At 37.1% G+C, this 23,639-nt stretch overlaps 1 protein-coding gene across 1 annotated transcript in view; it reads right to left on the bottom strand.

Moving 5' to 3' along the window:
* Positions 1 to 23,639, bottom strand: part of ANO3 (anoctamin 3) — an 84,425-nt gene that overhangs the window by 9,438 nt on the left and 51,348 nt on the right. The window contains exons 13-21 of the mRNA XM_053944984.1: positions 22,351 to 22,485; positions 18,220 to 18,316; positions 17,287 to 17,347; positions 6,963 to 7,045; positions 5,892 to 6,032; positions 5,391 to 5,555; positions 4,364 to 4,400; positions 2,177 to 2,288; positions 1,369 to 1,426 (exon numbers count right to left, since the gene is read on the bottom strand). Of these exons, the coding sequence (XP_053800959.1) occupies positions 1,369 to 1,426; positions 2,177 to 2,288; positions 4,364 to 4,400; positions 5,391 to 5,555; positions 5,892 to 6,032; positions 6,963 to 7,045; positions 17,287 to 17,347; positions 18,220 to 18,316; positions 22,351 to 22,485 (889 nt within the window). The remainder of the gene's footprint in view (positions 1 to 1,368; positions 1,427 to 2,176; positions 2,289 to 4,363; positions 4,401 to 5,390; positions 5,556 to 5,891; positions 6,033 to 6,962; positions 7,046 to 17,286; positions 17,348 to 18,219; positions 18,317 to 22,350; positions 22,486 to 23,639) is intronic.

The following is a 23,639-nucleotide window of genomic DNA, read 5'->3' as shown; positions in this document are numbered from 1 at the left end:
TCCATCTGCTGAAATATTCAAAGAAATGTTAATAAAATAAACATTAAGAGACTTCAGCTGAACAACCTTTTGACATATTGTTAGATATTAGATCATAGTGCCTAATTTAAAGGTATGTGTGCTAGATATATATGATATAGACCATTTCACTTAGACAAGTACTTACTCATTTCAAAAAAATGGAGCAATATTTCATTTGCAATAATCTAAGTCTAAAGAGAGATTTACTAGCAGAATTTCTGGTACTGGTATGTTATCTATAGCTATCTATCTATATATATATATGTGTGTATATATATATACACACATATATATATGCACTGCCATATTAAAATGTTAAGTAATTGCAGAACTATTTTCAATTAATTGACTACAAAGTTATGATATTTTACTCTGTGGCTACCAAGTTTCAGTAGAAGAAATCTGCTTTTCAGAGAAAAGAGGAAACTTCACCATGCTGGTGATTTGCAATTCCAACATTCAAGTTAAATTTTGAAAATATTATTTTTCTCTTTTTAGAGTTCTATAGAATTATAGATTATTTTGGGTTGGATAAGGACCTCTTAAGATGATCTATTCCAAACTCCTGCAATAAGTATGGCCATTTTCAACTAGGTGAGTCCCATCCAACCTGATTTTGAATGTTTCCAGGGATGACATCCATCACCTCTCTAGATAGCCTGTCCCAGTGTTTCACCATCCTAATAATAATAATTAAAAAAAAAAAAAAATCTCTTCCTTACACCTGGTCTAAATCTAGCCTCTCTTAGTTTAAAATCATTAATCCTTGCACTGTCTCAACAGGCCCTCTAAAAGTTTGTCCCCTTCTTTCTTATAAACACTTTTAAGTACTGAAGGGCAGTACTAATGTCTCCTTGGAGCCTTCTCTTCTCCAAGCTGAGTATCTCCAACTCAGCCTGCGTTCACAGGAGAGACGCTCCAGCCCTCTGATTAATTTTGTGGCACCCCTCTGGACCCATTCCAACAGATCCATTCTTTCTCTGTGCTGACAGAAATTTATCAAGTTGATTAAAAAGCTGACGGCTTTATATTTATGTCCTCTATCCAAAAATTCCAAGTACCACGAGATTCCAATCTTGTAGGACTCCCAGTGCTTGTGAGGTAAGCGACTATTACTGATGGCTATTCCCTAAGGCAGAGGCAGAAAGAACTTGTGTGCCTTGGGCAGGGTCACTCAGCACACTGGAGAACACAGAAGGAAAAACCCATCTCCTGTATCCTATCTTTTGCTATGAATAAGAGTTTAGTATTTGCTGCACTTGGAATAATAAAATCTTTAAACTGGGCCTCAGCCACTTCCTTTTTACTCATGGAAATGCCACAGGAACACAAACCAGGACTGCTTACCTCTTCCAGCCTCCATCTGTTAAAAAGCTTGTTGTACTTTCCTGGGCGGCCTGCAAATCTGGAAAATAAGATTTCTGTTTCTCAGTTAACATTCCAGAAACACTCTGTATCAGTAGTTGTTTCAGAACATCCACTGAATTCAGGCAATATCAACAGAATAAATCGCACAGGCTTAAATCTGGTGTCCATAGGATATGGAAGTTTCAGAATGCAAACAAAGGCCATCATTTTGCAAGGTTCTGTAGGTTCTGCAGGAATAGTAAGTGTGACCATAACAAAACTGCACTGAAGATGAAGCAAGGTTAGATCTGTGTTGTATCCCATGCTCTAACCTAAAGATACGCACAAAAATTGGAGTCAGAATATTTGCTTGTTACTCTTGTATAACGTTTGCCAGACAATATTTACTATTTACAGAAATGCATTCTTAGAAATGTAACTCAAGGGGAATAAACAAGAAAAGATCAATAAAGCCTATTAACACAGGGCTAAATACAGACCCACATCTAGGAAGTGGCTGTGTTTTCAAAAGTTCTGAGTTCTTGTTTAGTAGGAAAGTCATGTACACCCCCATTTAAAAAGTAGATTTTTTTACTCTCTAGTTTCATGAGTAAACATTTCAAGGGTCCAACCCTTACATACATTTAGAAATATTTAGCATTTTAATTATGCCCAGAAACCAACTAGTACCTAAACCTTACAGTTCAAACTTCCACGGTATTTTCTTCAAATCTATTAAATTAGTGAAGATTTTGAGTTCTGTGCAAGTTTTCTTTTAAGTGCAATTGGCAAAGATAATTTTTCTTACCTGCCAAGAAAAAAGGCGATGTAGAAGATGGAGCTGTTCAAGTTGACAAACTGAAAGAGGAACATTTTCAAGGCAAAGCTGTTTTCCCACTCGGATTCTGTTCTAGGGTGCTCTTCAGAAAGACACGATATACATTATATAAACAAAGATGAAATTGAAATATGCGTAAGTTTGCTCACAAATCAATCAACACTAACAAAACAAGTGATGGGTTTAAGTCATGGTGCCCCATCATGTTGCAATTAATTTCTCTGCATTGCCCCACCACAGACTATGTTGTTTCTATGTGGAAACTAGAAGATAGAAGCCCCTTAGTTCAGCATAAATCATAATACTATGGGAAGACACCTGTTTCACTTCCATGAAAACATTTGGAAACAAGTGCGAATTTTTATCTTAAGCTTAAAGGTATCTTGATTCAAAAGAAAAAAATTCAACACAAAAAAACCCCCACAAAACCAAACCAAACAATGAAATCCCAAAACAAACAAACAAACCAACCCCAAACCAACCAATGAACCAAAACAACCCAACACCCCAAAAAACCTGAAAGCACTTGGAATCAGTAGAGCTGCCAAGGGAAGCAGAGGTGAGTCACTTAAAAGCTACTTGATTCCTCATCCAAGCTTCTCACCTTCTAAATACTTCTGTAAAACCTTTACGTCACCCTCAAGAGATCCCTTTCATAATGCTTGTGGAGTGCCAAACAGTTTATAATTCAATGAGGAAAGGACAGAGGTTCTTTCTTGGCTTCTTTTGGAAGGAAACGCAGGAATGTGTAGTAGGGCTACAAGTGCTCTGTGTGGGTCTGCACTGCCCTGGATATTCTTCCTTAAGGTTTGTAGAACATTGTTTATATCTGAATTAGAATTTGGTGATAATGTTTACAAATTAATTTTTACAAAATCCATCTTTGATGGTCATATCAAACTTGGAATATAGTCCATTGGTACAAGTTTTAAGGTATGTGAGCTGTAAAAGCATATTATTTGTAAGTCTACACTGCCTGGATTTGTCAGTTAAAATCTGTACTACTTAACTACTCTGGTCTACTGATGACTAAATTTGGATAGAAATATACAGGATACTACAAGATTTATAAGGACAGCTGTTCCCAGAAGGGTGTCCTCTTCTGATGTAAAACACCTTAGCAAGAAGAATGAGCTACCTATCTGAAACACCTAATGCTCCATATTATGTTTAATTCAAGAAATCTTTTTTTAAAAAAATTATTTAATGCATTTTGGGAAAAAAACTGCTTATACACTTAATTATTTTCTTTCCCGTTCTATGACCCGTAACAATAAAAAATATTTTAAAAGGAATAGAAATAATTTTGATATGAAAGAATACTTTAAAATATTTTATTAATTCGAGTAAATTGACTATAAATTCTGAATTTTTCTAATCTGTTCTACTGCCTGTTAGGTGAAGCACTATCAAGTTTTGAGCATCTCATTTATTACTTTAACCAAAAGAGGGAGCTCTGGAATTTAAGCAGCCAGCTGGCATTTAACCAAGACAACATAACTTGCATATTTTGACATGGACTAAAAGTGAGCATGTAAAATGAAACACTAAACAGTAACACATTGACACAGCCAGAGATCTTAAATTCTGTCTTTGCGTTCTTGTTTTCTATAACCTAGAAAGCATTATGACTCTGATTGAATCATGACTAGAGGCTTCAGTATAAAATTTTAATGTTACAGAATTGGAGCTACTTTAAAATTAATGACAACATTTTTATCTAGGACAACTTAATTTTATCTTAACCCATTCTTTTCCATATGAAAGATCAAATTAAAAATTAATTAAAAATAAACCAAGCATTTGGGAAAAATGGAAAAAACCCTTTAGCGTGCTAAGAAAGAATAAATTTTGACCTTTGCTCGAAAATAAGATAACTATTTTTCAGTGTATACTATGAAACACTAAAAGTTAAAGTATAAGAATCAAGTCCTTAGTTTTATTTTATTTCCTCAGTGAAATAATAATTTTTCTTTATTTGATATTTCTCACTTGCTTTGGGAAATGCCAGAAACTTCATATTACATAGACATAGAAATGCCAGTACTTCATAGATGAAGTTTTCAAAACACTTCTTTAAAGGTAAATAAAGAAGTATACTATAAAGGTATATGCCACAGCCAGCAGGAACCACACCATTAGTAAAGACCTACATACCTAAGTCTGTCAGGAGATAGGCAACCTTTTCATACACCTACAAGAGAAATGAAATGTTGTAAGTACAGGACATCCTGGCTGTTGTGATGACAAATCCACAATGAAAACAAGCATCAAAAGCATGGTATTCTCTTGCTCTATAGCACCAAGGTATCACAGTACAGTTCTGTTTTGCATGAATACGGATGCTTTTCTCTCTATACAGTGACTATCTCCAGTCTTTATTTTAAATGTAATTTAGCCCCAGGCAGTTGCCAACTCTGAAATATATTTCCTTTAGTATACTATGAAAAGCAAGTTATTTTTTGATAGCTTTGCTTGTTCACTTCAATATATGTTTTATGATGTGGAGTGATCATATGTAATAACACAAATAACTAGAAGACTCTGATTGGAAGAATTATTTCTTATCGCAGTGAGTGCAATTCCTTAAGAGAACTAAAAGCCGATGTTTGCTGGATTATTATTTCTTTTCATCTGTTTGTGCTTGCATGGGATCAGAAAGATGATAAATAATAATGCAGCTAAAATAAGAGTTCCTGTCCATGTAATGCTATAAGAGCAAATTATTAAACCTGTGCTGTTACATGACAGAAAAAACTTAAAACCAAAATCACAGATCACAGTGATTCTAGGACTGTGCATTACTGATATCACATCTGCATTTCAATAAGAAGTCATTAATCAAAAATAACCTAGAAACCAAATTCTCAGTAAATAATGTAGTTCCAATTAGAAATCTACTGCAAAATGCAATATTAAAAATATACAAATGAAAAGCAGCAATCTGTACCCCGGTAACTTGGTGACATAAGCAAAGATGTGCAGTGACAAATTAAGGCGGAATTAGAGAAAAGCATTAACAAACATTGTATCAGAGGAGGAAAATCCACTGCAATATTAGCTTCATACACTGCTACATGAAAAAAGCATGAACATGTATATATCTAATACATGGTTAACTGAGTAAGCTTGTAAAAATCACTCTTTTAAATTAATTGCTCCTTTAAAAGAACAGAAGACTTACAACATTGAGTGACATGATGATCATAAAATTGATACAGACTCCAGTGCCAGATGTTGCAAACTGCCAATACTTCTTGATGAAATACCACTTGAAAGAAGCAAACTGCTCCATGGCTACCAGCCGATACACCACAACTGCAAACACTGCAGTAAGGACCAGTGAAATCTACAGGTATGTATTTAAGAGTAGAGGTATTAGAACAAAATAATATCCACTGAAATAATAAAACAAGTGTTTTAAAGATTGACATTTGTTTTGGAGAGCAGAATTTGAGAGAACAAAAAACCAAGATGAGTTAAAACGTTTCTTTACTATTCTTTTCCAATATAACTATATTCCATCTTGTGAAACAAAGAGATCCCTGAACAAGCAGTAAGACAATCAGCTTTGCCTATATTACGTAAATCCACTAATCTTAATGAATGCACTCATGCTGAGTTACTATTTACATCAGAATAAGATTAATTACAATACAGTAGTTGTAATATTATTAAACATCACCATGAAGAATATTCCTGAGACAGACACCATCAGTCGACTGAGCTTATCAGGGAAAGGTTGAAAAGGTTCAGGTTTTCCTGTGATGGGATTTACTCTTTCCACTTGGGAATATTTAGCTTCAAACTGGGGACGCAGCTCTTCCTGGAACGACAGGGTGGATTCCATTTGCGGTATTACTTATTGCCCTCAAGAATCAGACATACATGTGCTACGAAGTAGGACATTATACTGATAGGGATGATTTTTTATAATGCTACAACTCCAACACCTAAATAATTTGCTCTTTTGAAAATCCTTGGAAGCAGTGCCAGAGAGCAAGAAAGAACAGAAACCACAGGAGCCTTCCCCACTATGTGAGGGTGTTAAAAAGAATCATGGGTCACATTGCTGACTTAGACACTAGATTGTCTGCGAAAATTGAGAGCACAACTATAAATTAGGGCCAGTTATAATGGTGTTGTTTGTGTTATGAGAGCATTTATTAAAAATAGCCACCAGCTTCTATCTACTCATCCATGGAAAGCTGTAAAATAAGTGAAGTCTATTGACTTAAGCTGCAATTAAATCATCAATATAAATAAATTACAGCTATGCTAGCTAGTGATTAATGGAATAAAAAAAAATTATTATTGCTGATGCTGATAGCAGAATGTTCAGGGACAAGCTATGCCTCTCCAAGGATCCAAATCTAGTTTCCATCTTGTTGCTTGTTTTGGTCCTATTTTTATGCAGGATTAGGAATTTCCAGAACCAGAAACCATGGAACTGAAAGGCATCTGTGCTGACATCAGAAGCAGCTCCTGTCCTCTGTACGGGAAGTATTTGCACTCAGTTTTTCCAAGGATACTTTTAATAAATGTAGAATTATATTTGGAATTATAATATTAGTTGGAAAAGACAAAGTATCCTTGTACAATCTCAAGTATACCTTTGCATTCTGCAACTAGTGCTATAAATACAAATACGATCTGAATGACAAACTCAGATGACTGACATACAATATGGATTGATATTGAGACTTTAACCATGATGATATCAAGGCTTTACATGTTTACTTCTGTTTCTTCTTACCTCCTCATCTTCCCAATCTATGAGGTCCCAGTCATAAGTCAGTACAGCTCTCCGTCTTTTCCAAAACTCTAGAAAGACTGTTGCTGTGGAAAACAACTGTACTTTAACTACAGGGGGAAAAACAGGGCCATGCAGATCTTAAGAAAACCAGCAATGTAACATGTCATTAGCCACTTTCTGACAGTTTTCCTCATAGAATCTGAAAACTCTAGGTAGCTTCATGATAATCCCTGTTAAATTTAAAACACTATTTAACAACGTTTAAGGATCATATTTTTGTTGTCCGCAGTAGCTGTACAGAGATAGGTACGTGTCAACATGACACATTGCCATCCCTTTAAATTCATCATTTTGCTTTTAATTTTATTCAAAACATAGAATCTTCTCTTGAAGAAACAAGGAAACACATACACAATGATATCTATTAATAAAGAGCCAAGAACAATCTCATTTTATTCAGTTTAAATAAGACAATCTCACTTCTTTCCCAGCTATACAGTTTTATACTGCAGCAGTTTTGCTACTAGAATAATTCTTTAGACAATTATTTCTAATCTAGGTGTGAGACTATAATCAGATTGTCCATGTACTTAGGAGTTTTGATAAGATAATTACAACTAATAAATAACTCCAAATTTCCAAAACACTATAGTCTGCCACTGAGGATAAGACACCTTGTTTAGGGTGTGATTCCCGACAAAACATAGAATTGTCCAATTGTTCCTTGAAAAAAACATGATTTCAAATAGGAAGTAAGAAAATTTGCTTCCTTCTAGAAAGCCAATTGCTCAGAAGAAGGATTTCTAACTCAACACATATGGTCACATATTCCTACCTTTATCTATATTTTTGTACTATGTTTAATATATTTTTGGGTTTCTATACATAATTGATACATAATTATTTATCATAATTAGTTATATTTATTATACCTATATCTATATAATTATACATGACTTATTTATATAATATATGCTCTTCACATTGCTCTTAACAGTGTTACATACAAAGAAGCTAAGCTGGGGATAATACACAACTCAATAAAAAAACCCAAACTAACAAATTCATAAAACCAACCCTTGCTCTCTCTGCCCCTTGCCCCCCCCCCCCAAAAAAAAAAAATTCAAAAAAAAACCCCAAAAAACCAAACCACAAACCCTCTATAAAACCATTCATAAGAAAAAGTATAAAAAAGTAGGAGAGGCTTGAAGACAAAAGAAATAGTTACTTTTTCCAGGTATAAAGCTCCTTCATTCAGGTGGTGAAGTACCCACATAAATGGACATCCAAATACTTAATGATGCTGAAGAATAACTTATAGAATTTACTGTGCTGTCATATGAGAGCTCATGTGTGCGAGTTAAAAACTTGATGATCCCAATCTGTTTCATATATAGAAAAAATACCCCTCACCAAAACCTCACTGAACAACATAGGCTGAACAGCAGACCTACTACTGTCATGTGACTTCAAGGTGAGGTTTTCTCATTCTTCTCCATCTAACATTTGAAAAATCAATGCCTAATACACAGTTTCCAGTTTCGTATTGCAAAAGAAGTTTGCACACAAATTCAGCCTCATTCATAACCCCTGGACTGATTTAGTTTTCAATTTGGTCCTGGCAGCATTCATATGACACTCACTGCTCAAGGCCACAAAATATTATCCATCAACTTTGCAGGTTAATTGTAAAAATTCTAATTCTTCACAAGGGAGCGTAAATCTCTAGCATGCTCTTAGAATTGCTGTCTGCCCAGAAAACATTGCCTTGAGACTATCATCCATATATGTTTCATTACCTCACTCCATAGCAAAGTGGTTTTGAAATTATTCCCTTCTGAGTATGAGGTCTGTTTATAGAACCATGGAATTTTCTTACAAAAAAAAAGCTTTTGTTCCAAAATCATGAAATGGGTAAGATTGGAAGGATCACCTGATCTAACTTCCCTGCTTAAGAAGGGCCATCCAAGAGCATATGGCACAGGATTGCATCCAGGCAGTTCTTGAATATCTCCAGTGAGGGAGACTCCACAACCTCTCTATGCAACCTCTTCCAGTGCAAGCAGGAGAGAAGTCCTTCTTCACATTCAGAGAAAAGTTACTGTGCATTAGTTTCTGCTCATTGCATCTTGTCCTATTGTCTGGCACTGAGCAGATACTGGCTCCATCCTCTTAACACCCTCCCTTCAGATACTTAGATATATTGATAAGATCCCCTCTCAGTCATCTCTCCTAAAGGATGAACAGGCCCAGTTCCCTCAGCCTTTCCTGTTAAGAAAGATTCTCCAGTCCCTCAATCTTCTTCACAGCCCACCACTGCAACCACTCCAGGAGCTCCTTGTCTTTCTTGAAATGAGGAGCGCAGAGCAGGACACAGTGCTCCAGGTGTGCCTCACCAGGGCTGAGCAGAGGGGCAGGATCTCCAACCTCAACCTGCTGGCAACGTTCTCCCTAATGCACCCCAGGATCCCACTGGCCTCATTGCCCACAGGGCACGCTGCTGGCCCATGGACAATTTGTCATCCACCAGGACCCCCAGCTGCATTTCCACAGAGCTGCTTTCCAGCAGGTCAGTCCTCAGCCCGTGCTGGTGCATGGGGCTGTTCCTCCCCAGGTGCTGGACCCTGCATTTCCCACTGTTGAATTTGGCACAGTTCTTCTCTGTCCATCTCTCCAGCCTGTTGAGGTGCCTCGGAAGGGATGCACGGCACTCTGGGACCATTTCTCCCATCTTTGTGTCATCAGCAAACTTGCTGAGGGGACATCTGCCCCTTTGTCCAAGTCATTGCTGAGTAAGTTAAACCATACTGGGACCAGGATAGAGCCTTGAGGGACATCACCAGTGGCAGGCCTCCAGCCAGACCCTGTGCCACTGATTACAGCTCTCTGGGACTGAGGTAAAGCTGACTGGTAAATAGTTTCCTGGGTCCTCCTCTTTCTCTTGCTTGAAGACTGGGGTGACATTGGCTTTCTTTCAGTCTTTAGGCACCTCTCCTGATCACCAAGACCTTTCAAAGATGTTTGTGAACAGCCTAGCTATGGTGTCTGCCAACTCTCTCAGCACTCGTGGATGCATCCCGTCAAGGCCCATGTACTTGTGGATGTCAAGTTTGTCCAAGTCTTCTCTAACCCAACTGTGCTTTTACCCTGGGCACCTGGGACAGAGATTCCTGAGGGCTGGTCACATCAGGGAAGACCAATGCAAAGAAGCAGCTCAGCAGCTCTGCCCTTCTGTGTCTTCAACTACAAGGGCCTCCCTCCATTTAGTAATGGGCCACATGATCCTTTGTTTTCCTATTGTTATGGATAAGCCTTTGAATAAGCCTTTCTTCTTGTCCTTTACATCCCTGTACAGATTTAATTCCAGATGGGCCTTGGCCTTCCTTGTTCCAGTCCTACTTACTCTGATCACCTCTCTAGATGCATTCCAAGTGACCTGACCCTGCTTCAATCTCCTGTATATTTCCTGCTTATGCTTGACAGGAATTCTTTATTCATTCACACAGGTCATTTGACCGCTTTGCCTGATTCCTTTCTCATTGGGATTCATCATTTTTGAGCCTGGAGAAAGTAGTCTTTGAATATCAACCAGCTCTCTTAGACCTATCTTCCCTGCAGGGACTATTCTCATGGGATTTTTCCAAGAGATTCCTAAAGCAGCTAATGTTAGGTCACCTGAATATCATGGTTGTAATTTTACTTGATGCCTTGCTTCCTCTTTATCCAGTACTGAACTTCACAATCACACGATCCCTGCAGCCAAGGCTGCTCCCAACCTCCACATTTCCAACAAGACTTCCCTGTTTGTTAAGTATGAGGTCAAGCAACATGCCACTCCTTGGGGAATCCTCTACTACCTGCTTTCCAGGAACCTTCTGGACTATTTTTGCTTTGCTGTGCTGCTTCTCCAGCAGATGTCAAGGTAGTTAAAGTATCTTACAAGAACCAGTGCTCTGACTGTGAGGCTGCTTCAAGCTGTCTACAGCAGACCTCATCCACGTTTTTCTCCTGATCAGCTGGCCTGTAGCAAACACCCACAACAGTGTCACCCTTAGGAGTTACCCCCTTTATCCTGACCCATAAGTTCTCGACTTACTCCTCATCTACCCCAAGTCAGAGCTGAATACATTCCAAGTCTTGTCTCACACAGGAGAACTCTGACACCATGTCCTTTCCTGGTCTGTCTATCCTAAACATTGTGTAGTCCTCAACGACAACATTCCAGTCACGTGAGCTATCCTACAACATCTCCATCAGCACACTGAGATCAATATTGCAATTGATATTGATAAAGATGAGATCAATTTTGTTGATCATCAATATTATTTTAGGCAATTCTTATGTCATTAACACGTAGGGACATAAGGTTTCCAGCATCAACACGTGGTAAATTAGTGAGATTTCTATTGTATAACACTAACTTCCTTTACCAACTTACTTGGGTCTTCAGTGAGTAACTTGGTTTGGTTAAATAAAATCATAAACAAAAGTGAATTTCTTGCAGGTTCTGTATAAAATAAACTTTGAACTCAACACCATGCAATCCTCCTGTGTAATAACTCTCACTTTTCTGCTTGCAAGACTGCAATGGAACAGATGCAATACTGAGGCTGAAGAAGTAAAAGAAACCAGTAAAATAAATAGTTCAATTACAAAAAAAATCAGTCTCCAGTGCAACTAACTTTAGAGAGATTTGTTCTGCATATGACTACCACAAGTCCTTCTACCGTAAGTCATGCTGCACCAGCAGCTGCCAGTGTCAAAGAGAATGCAATGAAAAGAACAGAAATGATCAGTGGGGCAACAAGCATATCCCTGAGGTCCTCTGATGGCACCACCTTCTCTTCAAATGTGTCAACAAAATGGAATAAATAACTCAGCCACAAACATCCACAGAAGCTCAATGTGTTTAGCAACATTCAGAATAACAGGTGACTTTTCTGAAGCGACCAAATGTGCTGCAGCTACATCTCCTTCCACAGTGACACCAAGTCATTCCACAGTCATCTATAGTACCCTTGGGGCTTTAGTGCTCCCAGTGGTAACTCTTCAATCAAATCCACCACGCTGCTCCCCATCAGTGTCATTCTGACATCACCCATGGAGAAGCAGGACAGTCCTGCCCCGTTTCAACCCCATTCAGCAGACAAAAAAGCTAAATCATAATTCCAGCAACCCTTCTATTGCACCACCAAAAGATGCCAATGCAGGTAAGGATCTAACTAAAACTAACTAAAACTTTTTTTTATTAAAAAGTGGCTTAATAAAATTATAATACTGAAATAAAACCTTTTGTTAAATTGAATTGGAGGCTTTATGAGACATGTGAACTTACAGGTGACCTAGTACAAACTAAAACTAAAGCTCACCCAAAGTAACGTGTGCATTTTTCAAATTATTTAATCTTTAATTAATTATTTAACACTTCCCAGAGTGGGAGAACCTAGTGACAGGTATTGCCTATTTTCACTGGAATGGACCTTCAAAGCAGATGTGTAGAAATTAGATTTAAAATATACAGCACATCAACTTATTAAAGTTCAGAAATTTTTGTAACCAAAGATGACTTCTTATAAACACTTCCAAAGGAATTACTCATTGTGCATTTAATTACCAAGTTAAGTATGCGTGGGAAAACAATGGAACATAAAACTGTCATTGCACTTTTCTATCCTGCTATTCTGAATCAGGTCTTCAGGAAAAGAAAAGATTAGAAGGCACAGTAATTTTTTGCATTAATTAGCTTTCAAGCTTTTAACACAGGACTGAAAGTACTGTTTGTACTAAGAACTGAAGGACCATCAGACTTTCATGTTTCCCATCACAGTTAATACAGAGCTAATAATTACAAGGCACCTGATTTTTAGGTAACTTCTACTGAATAGGAAGGAGAGTTGGGAGAGAAAGTTCACTTCCAAGAAAAACTGAATACCTTGAAGGAAGATTTCATGAAATTGGAGGGAAAATCTTGAAGAAATGCATTTATTTTGGTAATTGAACAGATGCATGTTCAATTACCATTACTGAATTTTTAGCTTTGCATACACAAAAATTGAAATTCAGAGGATGCAATTTTAACTGCTGGCTTAAATGCTTACAAATAATTGCATTCAAAGAATGATTACTGTTCATTTATTCAATTAAAAATAGTGGTTGATACAGTAATTAAATATTTTTATTTGACTAAAAACTCATTTAGCTGCCTTTTTACTTTTCCTAAACCCCGGTTATTCCCCAAAACCTCAAAGATGGAGATGTTTGTTTTCATTTACAAAGGCAGAAAGTTTCTGCAGAAAGGCTGGTTTACTCAGAGCTTGCAAAGTGTTTCAGATCCTTGCTGACAAGTCTCACTTGCTGGTTTTATAGATTTATTATTCCCATTCAACTGTTTCATCTTTGTTTCTTTTTCACCCAGACAAAAACAACAAAGAAGAAGTAATAGCTGGCATCTTTGTAGGAGCCATTTTGGGATCTGTATTAATTAGCCTGGCTGGATATTTTATAGGTGCTATGAAGAGGCCTGAGTCATTTTCCCACAGATGGCTCTATGATGACACAAGGAGTGATCCAGGTAAGGAACAATACAAGTGTTTTGCACAAGAATGTTTCTAATTCCTGCACAGGGCTGTTTAAATAGTCTTGTCTTACTGAATTATTAGGATATCATTGACTCTGGCCAAATTAGCTTTCAACTGACATTAATTTATTATTTTTAAATTTTAGCTTAACCAATATGCCTCTTAACTCCGTATCTCCTCCTTACAAGTTATTTTTTTAACCTCTGAAATATCAGGAAATTCCTATCTAGTATCACTGAACCTGTTCAAAGGATTGTGGGGGAGTTTAAAGCTATAGCTCAAAATCTCTCCCAAACCTTGATTAACTGTAAAAAAGCCAGACTCTTTAGTCATCCAAAGTCAATGACAAAATTAAGATGAAGCTACATCTGTTTTCAGAAGTAAAAATATTTTTAAGAGGTTTAAAAAGATGACTGCTTCTGTCTTCTCTATGAGTATATAAAGACTTGTGTTGAAGTGCAATCACAGTCCTAACATTTATATCATGTTCCTGGACCTTATTTTTAAATGTTTAAACAAATACTGAGAGGCCAAACACACCTTTTTTCTCATAGAAAATAAAATCAAAATAAATTTCAGCAATATGCCCTTTCCAGGTTAAAAGCAAGAGCTGAAAGCTGCCAGGACATCAGATTAGGAATCAGCTTTGAAAGTTGACCACCCATGTGGTCACCCAACTGAATGGGTGTTGCTAGAAAGACATGAGTTATCTTCAGAAAATCATGAATCAGGGCTCTGATATTTGCTCTCCCATATGTCAGAAAGCAATTAACTGGACATACATGTGAGGGACTGCTGAATTAAACTAAGAGATTCAAATCTTTCAAGTCATATATTAAAAAATTATTGTGCTATTCCTTCAGTTCTTCACTAAGACAACTCTCTTGAACCATATGATAAGAGTCAGAGGTGCCGCACAGCAGCCAAGACAGAGGAAGACAATGCAGGGTGCCCATCTGATGGCATTCCAAAGGCTGACATCACACCATCCCACCCTTCACTGCAATGCTTCCTTCAGATTATATTCTTGCCTGTTATCTACACGCTTTTCATTTTTTCCGAAACAACTTGGCCGTTGTTACCTTACAGCCGTTACTGCTCAAACAATGTCTTGAAAAGTAAGGAAAAGTCACAAGACACACCAATATACAACAGGCAGGGCTCAGTAGCAGAGCATCACTCTTCTACTTTGTAATTAAATTATCAACCTCTGCTTTTCCTGGAAGGATATTATAATTGCTTTTTAGAAATAATACAGAAAAATAGCACCCAGGTAAGATTCTACTTTGTGTAATTTTGGTCAACAATGTGACAAAGAAAAATTTGACTAGGATTACAATGATATTTTATTATCAATACAAAAAAACATCCTCAATTTCACTACTTTGAAGTGAAACTATCCTAATATAATTTCTATCTGATAAACGACTCAGGTCATTATTTTCCAAAATTTACATTTCTACCTTCTTCAGTGAATATGCCAAGATTGATTAGGTTTACTTGGATTATTTAATTTGGATTACTTGAAGTTTGCTGGGGAAAATGGAATTACTGAGTAAAATGAGCTACATCTAACCTTTGACTACATGACAGCAATTTAGTATGACTATCAATAGGAAAAAAGAAGACAAGCTTCTATTCCTCTGTCAAACTGATCTGTTGTTTGAATTGCAGGCTAGATCTGTAAAAATTATTTAAAATGTGTCAGTATAGATTAGACAGAAGAAATACTTAACAAGAGAGGAAAGGAATTATCTCTGATACACACATAGGTATCCTAAAAAGCATGGTCCAGTTCTGTCCAGCTAAAGAGTAAAATTATGGCACTATAATGCAAATAATTGCATAGCTTATCTGTTTGCAATTACCAGCCATGTCTAAATAGAAAGAGAGAATATGTAAAAGAAACAATTGTAAAGGCACAGAATAAACAAAATAAAGTGCAGAGAACACTACCCACGTGGGATATGTCCTTGTTATTATACTCTGCTAAAACGCTTTAATTAGTGTGGAGACTGTGGATCACACTGATGGAAGGGAATTATCTCACTGTCTGAGAATGCTGCAATGAGATTTTATTCAATATGTGAGTAAATTACATGCACATACACCCCAGAGAGAAACTATGTCAGTCATACTGAATATAGGCAAAACAGGTATTTATTTAAAATATTAAAGATTTCAGTCCATATATGCAATCTTGCCTTTTTTTTGAGTTCAGTAATAAAAACAGTGTATGTCCCATCAATACCAGAACCTGATTTCTAACATAGTATCCAGCATGTTTGGTAGCAGACTGAAAATCTGAGACAGATTCACCTATATTACAAGAGAATATCACTCTGATGCTTGAAATATAGAAAAAAAAGAAAAATATAATGTTCAGCTTTCACCTTCCCTAGCCCATATAATGCCATCTTTCCTGTGGTAAAGCAGTGTCATACAAGCCAATTCCTCCTTACACTTGAATCTTGGCCTCAGATGAAAATGGAAAGAGCTCTCTTGAAGGAGACCTTAGAGATGAAGAGATGCTAAGAAGCTACCTGTGCTGTCTGCACTGGCAACTATATAATTAAATGCATTTTATTTTAGGGATTTTTGAAAGTAGTAATTAATTGGAAGACAGTAATAGCGAGATTAACAGTAAATGAAGAAATATCAATGAGGAAAGTAATCAAAGTGTGCCCTTTACTTATATCATGTTAATTTTTGACAATCCAATCATAATTTTTGCATGTACGGGGTTGTGCTTCTGTTGCCCATGTAACTACTTGATGTTTTGCTGTTGTTTGTATATTGTTACTTGCTTTTACCACGCCAGCCTCCAAAATTTGTGACATTTGTTTTTACTTCACTTTAAGTTAAAGACATTAATACTTATTCATACGCATTACATCAATAAAGCTGTTGTGTACCATTTCATTCAAAACTGTGAAACTCTGGCTTGAATGCAGACAGCTCTGTGTATGTGAACTAGTAATTTTCTCAGTGTTTAAACAGACAAACATGTCCACTGGTAGAATCAATTATCTTTGGTTCTGTTCTTCTTCCCTATTTCCCAGCAGCAAAATCCTATTAGCTGCAGTGAAAGCTAATTCTACTGAGGATTTAATGCTGGGCCCATTAAATCTGTCTTTTATGGCATTATTACACTGACCTTCTACAGGAGGCAAGACTGTTTTTGGTAACTCCTGCTCAACAGTGTCCTCTGTGGACATCCCCCTGCTTGGCTTTGAGCTGCACAACATGATGTGTGCAATGGCAGTGTAAACACAGCGAGAGATTCAGACTAAGAATTTCAATGCAAATACCTTAAATGCAGTAAGCACTTAACCTCAGAACTTTCCTATACTTTCCTCTAATTAGCTCCCATAAAACCATCCTCATTTATTCTCTAAGAATCCTCTACAAGATGTGATTTTGATATTGGCTCAAGATCAGTAACACAACCTACATGTTCTCCTCTAAAAGGACTTCGGCCTAAAAAATAAAAAAATTCAGGCTTAAAGACATTTAGGACCCTAAAGAAAATCATTACATTAGCTGTTACATACATGCATTTACAGAAAAGGTGTTACTCATTGCTAGCATAGAAATTTAGGTTAATGAAAAAAATTTGTTTGTGTGGCAAAATCATAATCCTTAAACTTTTATCAAGAGCTATAATCTCCTTTGCCAAGTAACCATATAAAAGGGTCAGGTGAACTACAAATAAAAAAAAACCAACCAAGTAAAAATGTACTTACCCCAAATTGCCATGAAAATTGCAAAGAAGACAGTCCCTCCATTATCAAACAAATGTGTAACCTGAATAAAAAAAGGAATACATCAGGAAAAAATAATACTGCCACCTCATCTTTTGCCCCAGATAACCCCAGAATACATAACTGGTGTCAGAACCCAAAAGTTAAGCATTCTCCTAAGCAGTCCTACCAGCATGTTTTTTCTACCAAGGTTTGTCAATGTCACACTCTGACTTCCAGTATAATTTGAAATCTGCTGTTCCAGAATATCACTTCATGCATCACTAGTCATTTTGTTTCACAGGCACTAAGGTGTTTTGTCCATGTCCAGACAGGTTAAAATTTCATCCAGAATTCTTGTCATATGGTAGGTCAAATTTAATCTCAACCATTTCTATTTTAAGGTTTTTATGGGCTAAAAAATCCTCTTCACTTTTCTCCCTCTACATACTTACTGTCTCTTGATTCTATTTTCTTCTTCTACCTAGGTATTTTGCAATTTCTGGTGTGATTATTTAAATTTGAAGAATAGCTTCTTGTAGCAAAATATTTAATTGTATAAAATCTTTGCATTAGTTAGAGCAAAGCAGGAGCAAAAATTCAAATACAAAGTAAGCAAAGGAAACAGAGTAATAAGATAGTTATAGAGGAAAGTAGGAAAAGCCTTACAGAAAGTTTTCTTATGAAATCCTCACAGAGGAATTAATAAATTGATGAAAATAATAAGAATTTATTAATAAGGAAATGCTCACAGAAAGGAATTTTGGAAAAACCCCAGGTCATTTCAGAGCATTCCCCTATCAGAAAGATGTATTACAAAGGCTGAAAACAACAACTGTAGAGAAACAACTTGTTTTTCAGGAAACTTGGTTGAAACAAGGGCAGCCATTCATTCTACAATCACAATTATCTTGATAGCAATAATACAAAAATTACCTTGGCATATATGCAGCTTTCATTGAGTTTTTGTAGAGTGCAATTGCGTTCGCACATAGGGCACATAATGGTTTCATTTGCCTCGCAGATCTCTTTGCTTTAGAATGGAAAAGTAAAGGAAAGTAAAAGTTATAAAAACACTTCCAGCATTCACAAGATTTTCTGAGGTTATGCCATTTATATTCTCTGTTTGTCAACAGTGTGTGCAGCACAAAACTGGGCAAATTAAATTAAAAGTGAATATTTGGCTTGGAAAGCCTAATCCCAAATCAGGAACCTGAACACTACGGGCCATAGAGTTACACAGTATTTCTCGGCATCATGTTATACTTCTCACACTAGCAAATTCTCTCTCAAATATCACAAATAGAAAAGCAAAAAATTGCTCACTACCCTTCAAATGCATTTACAGATTGTTTTCCTAAATTATTATAAGATACCAAATGTTCAGAGAATAGACAACACTAGTGTATCTACATTGATTTCAATCAAATAACATCATTTGTATGTAATTTTGCAAAGAAGAGAGACACTATGACAAGAGGCAAAAGTCAGTAGGAGAGGGGGATATTTGCTCCCTTTTGGTGGTACCCTTCCTTCTTTTCCATTTCCAGCTTGCCTGTGGCAGCCAGAGATGAACTACAGAGAATCTTTTTTTTACACAGTGGGGAGAGACTCATGGCCCTGTGCTAAGCTGAGATGGGCTCCTGACATAGGCTGATACATATATATATATATATAGATTTCACATGTAGCATATATTTATATAATGTTTATATATATATATATATATATATATATATATATATATATATATATATATATAAAAAGAGCCAACTGCTGCAGACCCTGAGCATAGAGCACAGGCAGGCACTTGGACAAGTCAAAAACAAGACAAACCAACTCTTAGATGTGACATCATTCTGCATCACCCTCAAATTACTGCTGCACAAAACCTATGGCTGGCATGATAAGCAACGTTTGGTTCCATGGCAGTACATACTCCTGTATTCGCTTATTACTTCTCTACTGAAACTGTGCTGGGTATCTGGAAAAAAAAAGAAAATTATTGTTTCCTGCCTTGCAGCCACTAGAGGTGGGCTGATGGCAGCTTCCTGCACTTGAGAGGTGAAAGCACATCACTGAGGAAAGTATCCTTCTGCAAAACTGATTTGATAATTTGTTAAGTTCAGATTTTGTAGTACACAAGAGAGATATTGATGATGAAATTTATCATACTTAAATCAACACTTCCTAACAGCCGTGGATTCCTCCTAACAGGTGTAATAAACCTGTTTCACATGAAACAGCGATCAGCAGATAATATTGAATCTGGGACAACGTGCCAGTTCTGACATTGCCATAATGCCCTAACATTGTGTTTCAATTTCTAGTTTCCACTGGGTTTCCTGTGTTTAGATTTTTTTAAAGTCACATACCCAATTCTGTTTCTTCCAGATTGCTGCTGAACACTGCATTTGTGTATGGTAGTAGCTGCAGTGCTTAAAATCAAATGATAGATTTTAAAACTCTTACAGATGCTTATCTAGAATTTTTTTAAAGAATGCAGAAACACCAGATAAATAATCTCTCAGTCCCAGACTACAGCAAGAATAAGAACAGGTATGCAGTCCATCTACCTGCTAATGGATGACTCCTGTCTGCTCTAGGTATGAAGTTTCTGTCTAATCCTTACTAACACCGTCCAGGCCTAGTAAAAAAAAATATGGCAAGGAGTTGTACCTGTTATCAGTGGCCTTTAGAATTGCCTAAGTACACAAGGTGATACAGAAAACATCTACATATATTTTATCAGGCCAGGCATAATCAGCTTGAGCTTCACATTTCACAGCTGTTGTTACATGGTTGTAGCAATGCACTGGACAGCGTTGTGTCACGACTGACCAGAGGGATTGCACAGATTCACACAATCGAAGGCAGGTAGCACCTTCTTCACAGGATTAACACATCCAGATTACAGATGTGGGGCTGCCACACAGCACGTGGTTAGGACTTCTGCAATAACACATCCTCTGGCAGTATTTTGAAATGAATGCTGGCTAATGATAGCTATAATAAATATATGAATATTCACCTTCCCTTTTAGGCATATAGGGCTTGCTTATATGGGGGTTTGCCTAACTTTCAGACTCTTGTTTCTGACAGAGAGGCCTGAGGCATGCTGGAACTGTGTAGCTCAGCACAACACTGAGGTGCCTCAGGATGAGACCCAATACAATCAGCCCCACAGGGACAAATTCCAATGTGCTTTGTCTGTGTTTTGTCTCCAGCTACTAAGCAGCAGCCAAGGGAAAAAAACTGAGGACAGAAACCCTCAAAAGCTAGCCTACCTCTGTGCTCATTTACAAGACCCTGCAAACTTCAGCAAGGAAGAAAACTGCATTTTTCTGTTAAAAAGGAGTCGTACCTGCAAGTCTTCCTGCGAGAAGCACATGACACACAGGAGGTGATTGTCCTGTCCTATTCTGTGCTGGTGCAGCCTCACCTCGAATATGGTGTGCAGTTTTGGGAGCCACAATATAAGAAAGATATAAAGCTCTTAGAGAGTCTCCAAAAGAGGGCCACAAAGATGGTGAAGGGCCTAGAGGGGAAGCCATATGAGGAGCAGCTGAAATCACTTGGCTTGTTCAGCCTGGCGAATAGGAGACTGAGGAGGGATCTCACAGCAATCCAACAGCTTCCTCTCCTTTCTGGTGACCAGTGACATGACCAGAGGGAACGCATGAAGCTGTGTCAGAGGAGGTTTAGGTTAGAAAAAGGTTTTTCAATCACAGGGCAGCTGGGAACTGGAACAGGTCCCCCCAGGAAAGTGGTCACAGTACCAAGATTGACAGAGTTCAAAAAGAATTTGGACAATGATCTCTGGCACATGGTGGGATTCTTGGGGCTAAGAAATACTAAGCTATACCTTGTTAATAGTAGATTATGGCCCCTTGCTCCCCCGTTGCTGGAACTGTGCCATTTTACATGTGACAAATACAAGATTGACAGTTCAACAGCTGTGGTCCCTGTGCTCTAAGAACAGGCTGATCCTCGACTTTAGATCCACTGCATTTTAAAGACATTCATGATGAAAAACAATCCTAATACAGTATCTTAAAGATAGCATAATTTCCTGGCTGTTAAGTTTATTGCATTTAACTGTATTTAATGTGGTTTGAATTCTTACAGTTTCTCAAGAGTTTGCTGGACAAAGCAAGCTTTAAAAGAAAGTGTTCATTACAGCACTGTAGAATATAATAATTCGCTGTGAAATAGAAGTTGAAGAAAACTCCTTAGATAAAACTTGAATATAGTCTTGCTCAAAGCCAGAGAAACAACATTTTCTATGAAATCTGACTCCAAGTATACATACAGCCTAAGCACCCAAACTGCTTGGAGCAACAGCTGCAATTGTAAGACCAGATACTGATACTGTCTGATAACAGCTAATGGAATACTTTACAGTACAGTGGATCCTCGGAGAGTTCCCAGCAGTGCCGTCAGCACTTGAGCACCCTCATCACAACATCTAAATTGACATAAACCCTTCCCAGAGCAAAACCACAAAAGTGGGAAACTTGAAAACTTGGTTCATTTTACGTGGTTGCAATCTCCCTGAAGCTGAGTCTCCTGGCTGCAAGTTACATTGGCACAGATAAGAATTTTGTTAGAGTCCAAGTTTGCCACTATTAATGAAGAAGGAAAAAAAGACATAGGCAAAAGTTGAAGTTTAGTAACTTTACTACACTCTGGAAGTTATAGCAAGATGGAGGTAATGAAGGAATATGGCTGTTTTGCTGTTTTTTCACCCATTAGCCTTAATTAGATCAACAACTATTGCATTATCTGCAACATGAGCACTGGTCCTTACAGACAGGTCTGTTTCTTCTTAGTGGGAACCACTGCAATGGAGTGATAAGAATGGCCACTGCCAGCAGTACACATCTGGCTTGATGCAAAACAAATGTACAAAGTGTAAACACTTGACTCAAAGACCCAATATTCTATTTTGGTTATTCTTACATTGTTACCATATCTGCAAATCATTTAAAAGTACAGCAATCTAAGTTATGCCAGGCTGGTCTTAATTAACAATAGGCTATTACATATTATTAAATAGAATTTTACCTTACTTGGCTGGAATCCATTGTAAATAATCCATAGAGGAAAACGAAGAGCCCAACCAGGGCAGCAGGAATAAGCATTCCAGTATACCATCCCAGCCAGGCAAAATACAGTCCAATTTTTTCACCAAAGTATCGCCTACATGAAAAGGAAACACATATATTGCTTAAAACTAAATTTTATGGTGACCTCTATCTCTCTCTACTGCCACAGTAGTAGAAGAATTCTAACAAGGAACTATCATTACAGGTTTATGGCAAAATTGTCACTTTCCCAAACAGGTTTTTTTTTCAGGCTAGCATAATATTTTAGTGACATTAATTGCAGATTTATGAGAACAAGGATATAACTGTAGTGCCTCTGTAATTTTCATGTCCTTGCAATGACTAAGTCGATGGACTGGCAGCAACATTATTAAATGCAGGACAGAGAGATAGATAGATAGATAGATAGATAGATAGACAGACAGACAGACAGATAGATGGATGGACGGATGTACACAGACAAAAAATCTGGAAAGGGATAAAGTAAGTTAGTATGACCTAAGTATTCCATTTAAAAAACATTTATGATAGATAATCATACATAGATAATATGACATATTTCCAGCTATTATTAGTGAAAACAATGCTCTGAAAACACAAGCTGAAGACTGAACTTTAATTCTTCAAAACTTGGGTATCAATTGCTAGAACAGATGAAATAGCAGTGATCAGAAAGTCAATCAAGGACAATACAGCATAAAATTGTCCCATGGCACATGCTTAGCTCCACCAATAATCGGTTATGACTCAGATCAGGAATAAAAAATTACAGCAAGGAGAATTAATTACTGGTATTCAATGTCAGAGGAGGAAACTGTGAAACCCAAATATCACCATTATTTAACTTAAATGATATGTATTTCTCTATTTTACATTTTAGACACTAAGACATATAAATAAGAGTTACTTAAACCCACATGGAAAGGTTAAAATCAGGTTGCATTTTAAGTCCTCTGCATCTGGTAACTCTGACTGTCCATGTGGATAAGAGTCTGCTGTCAAAGGTGCTCTCAACAAGGGACAAGCGTCTCTGATCAGCAGACCTCATTATGGGTTTGTATTTTAAGTTTCACACTGAAAACTCCTGAGCAGTTGGAACTATATGTTCTTTAAGCAGACTCATTTGAAATTAACCTACAAAAGACCACCCAAAATAAGCAACTTGGAGAACTCCAGCCTTATCCAATAATAGGGAATATCTAAATGCTGTAAGGAAAGCATAAGGAATTTATGAATAACAGTTAGCAG

The sequence above is a fragment of the Vidua chalybeata genome, chromosome 6 (assembly GCF_026979565.1).
Source record: "Vidua chalybeata isolate OUT-0048 chromosome 6, bVidCha1 merged haplotype, whole genome shotgun sequence".
In the NCBI taxonomy this organism is placed as follows: Eukaryota; Metazoa; Chordata; class Aves; order Passeriformes; family Viduidae; genus Vidua; species Vidua chalybeata.
Note: the sequence above shows the minus strand (reverse complement) of the source record. Positions and strands in the feature narration are given on the sequence as shown.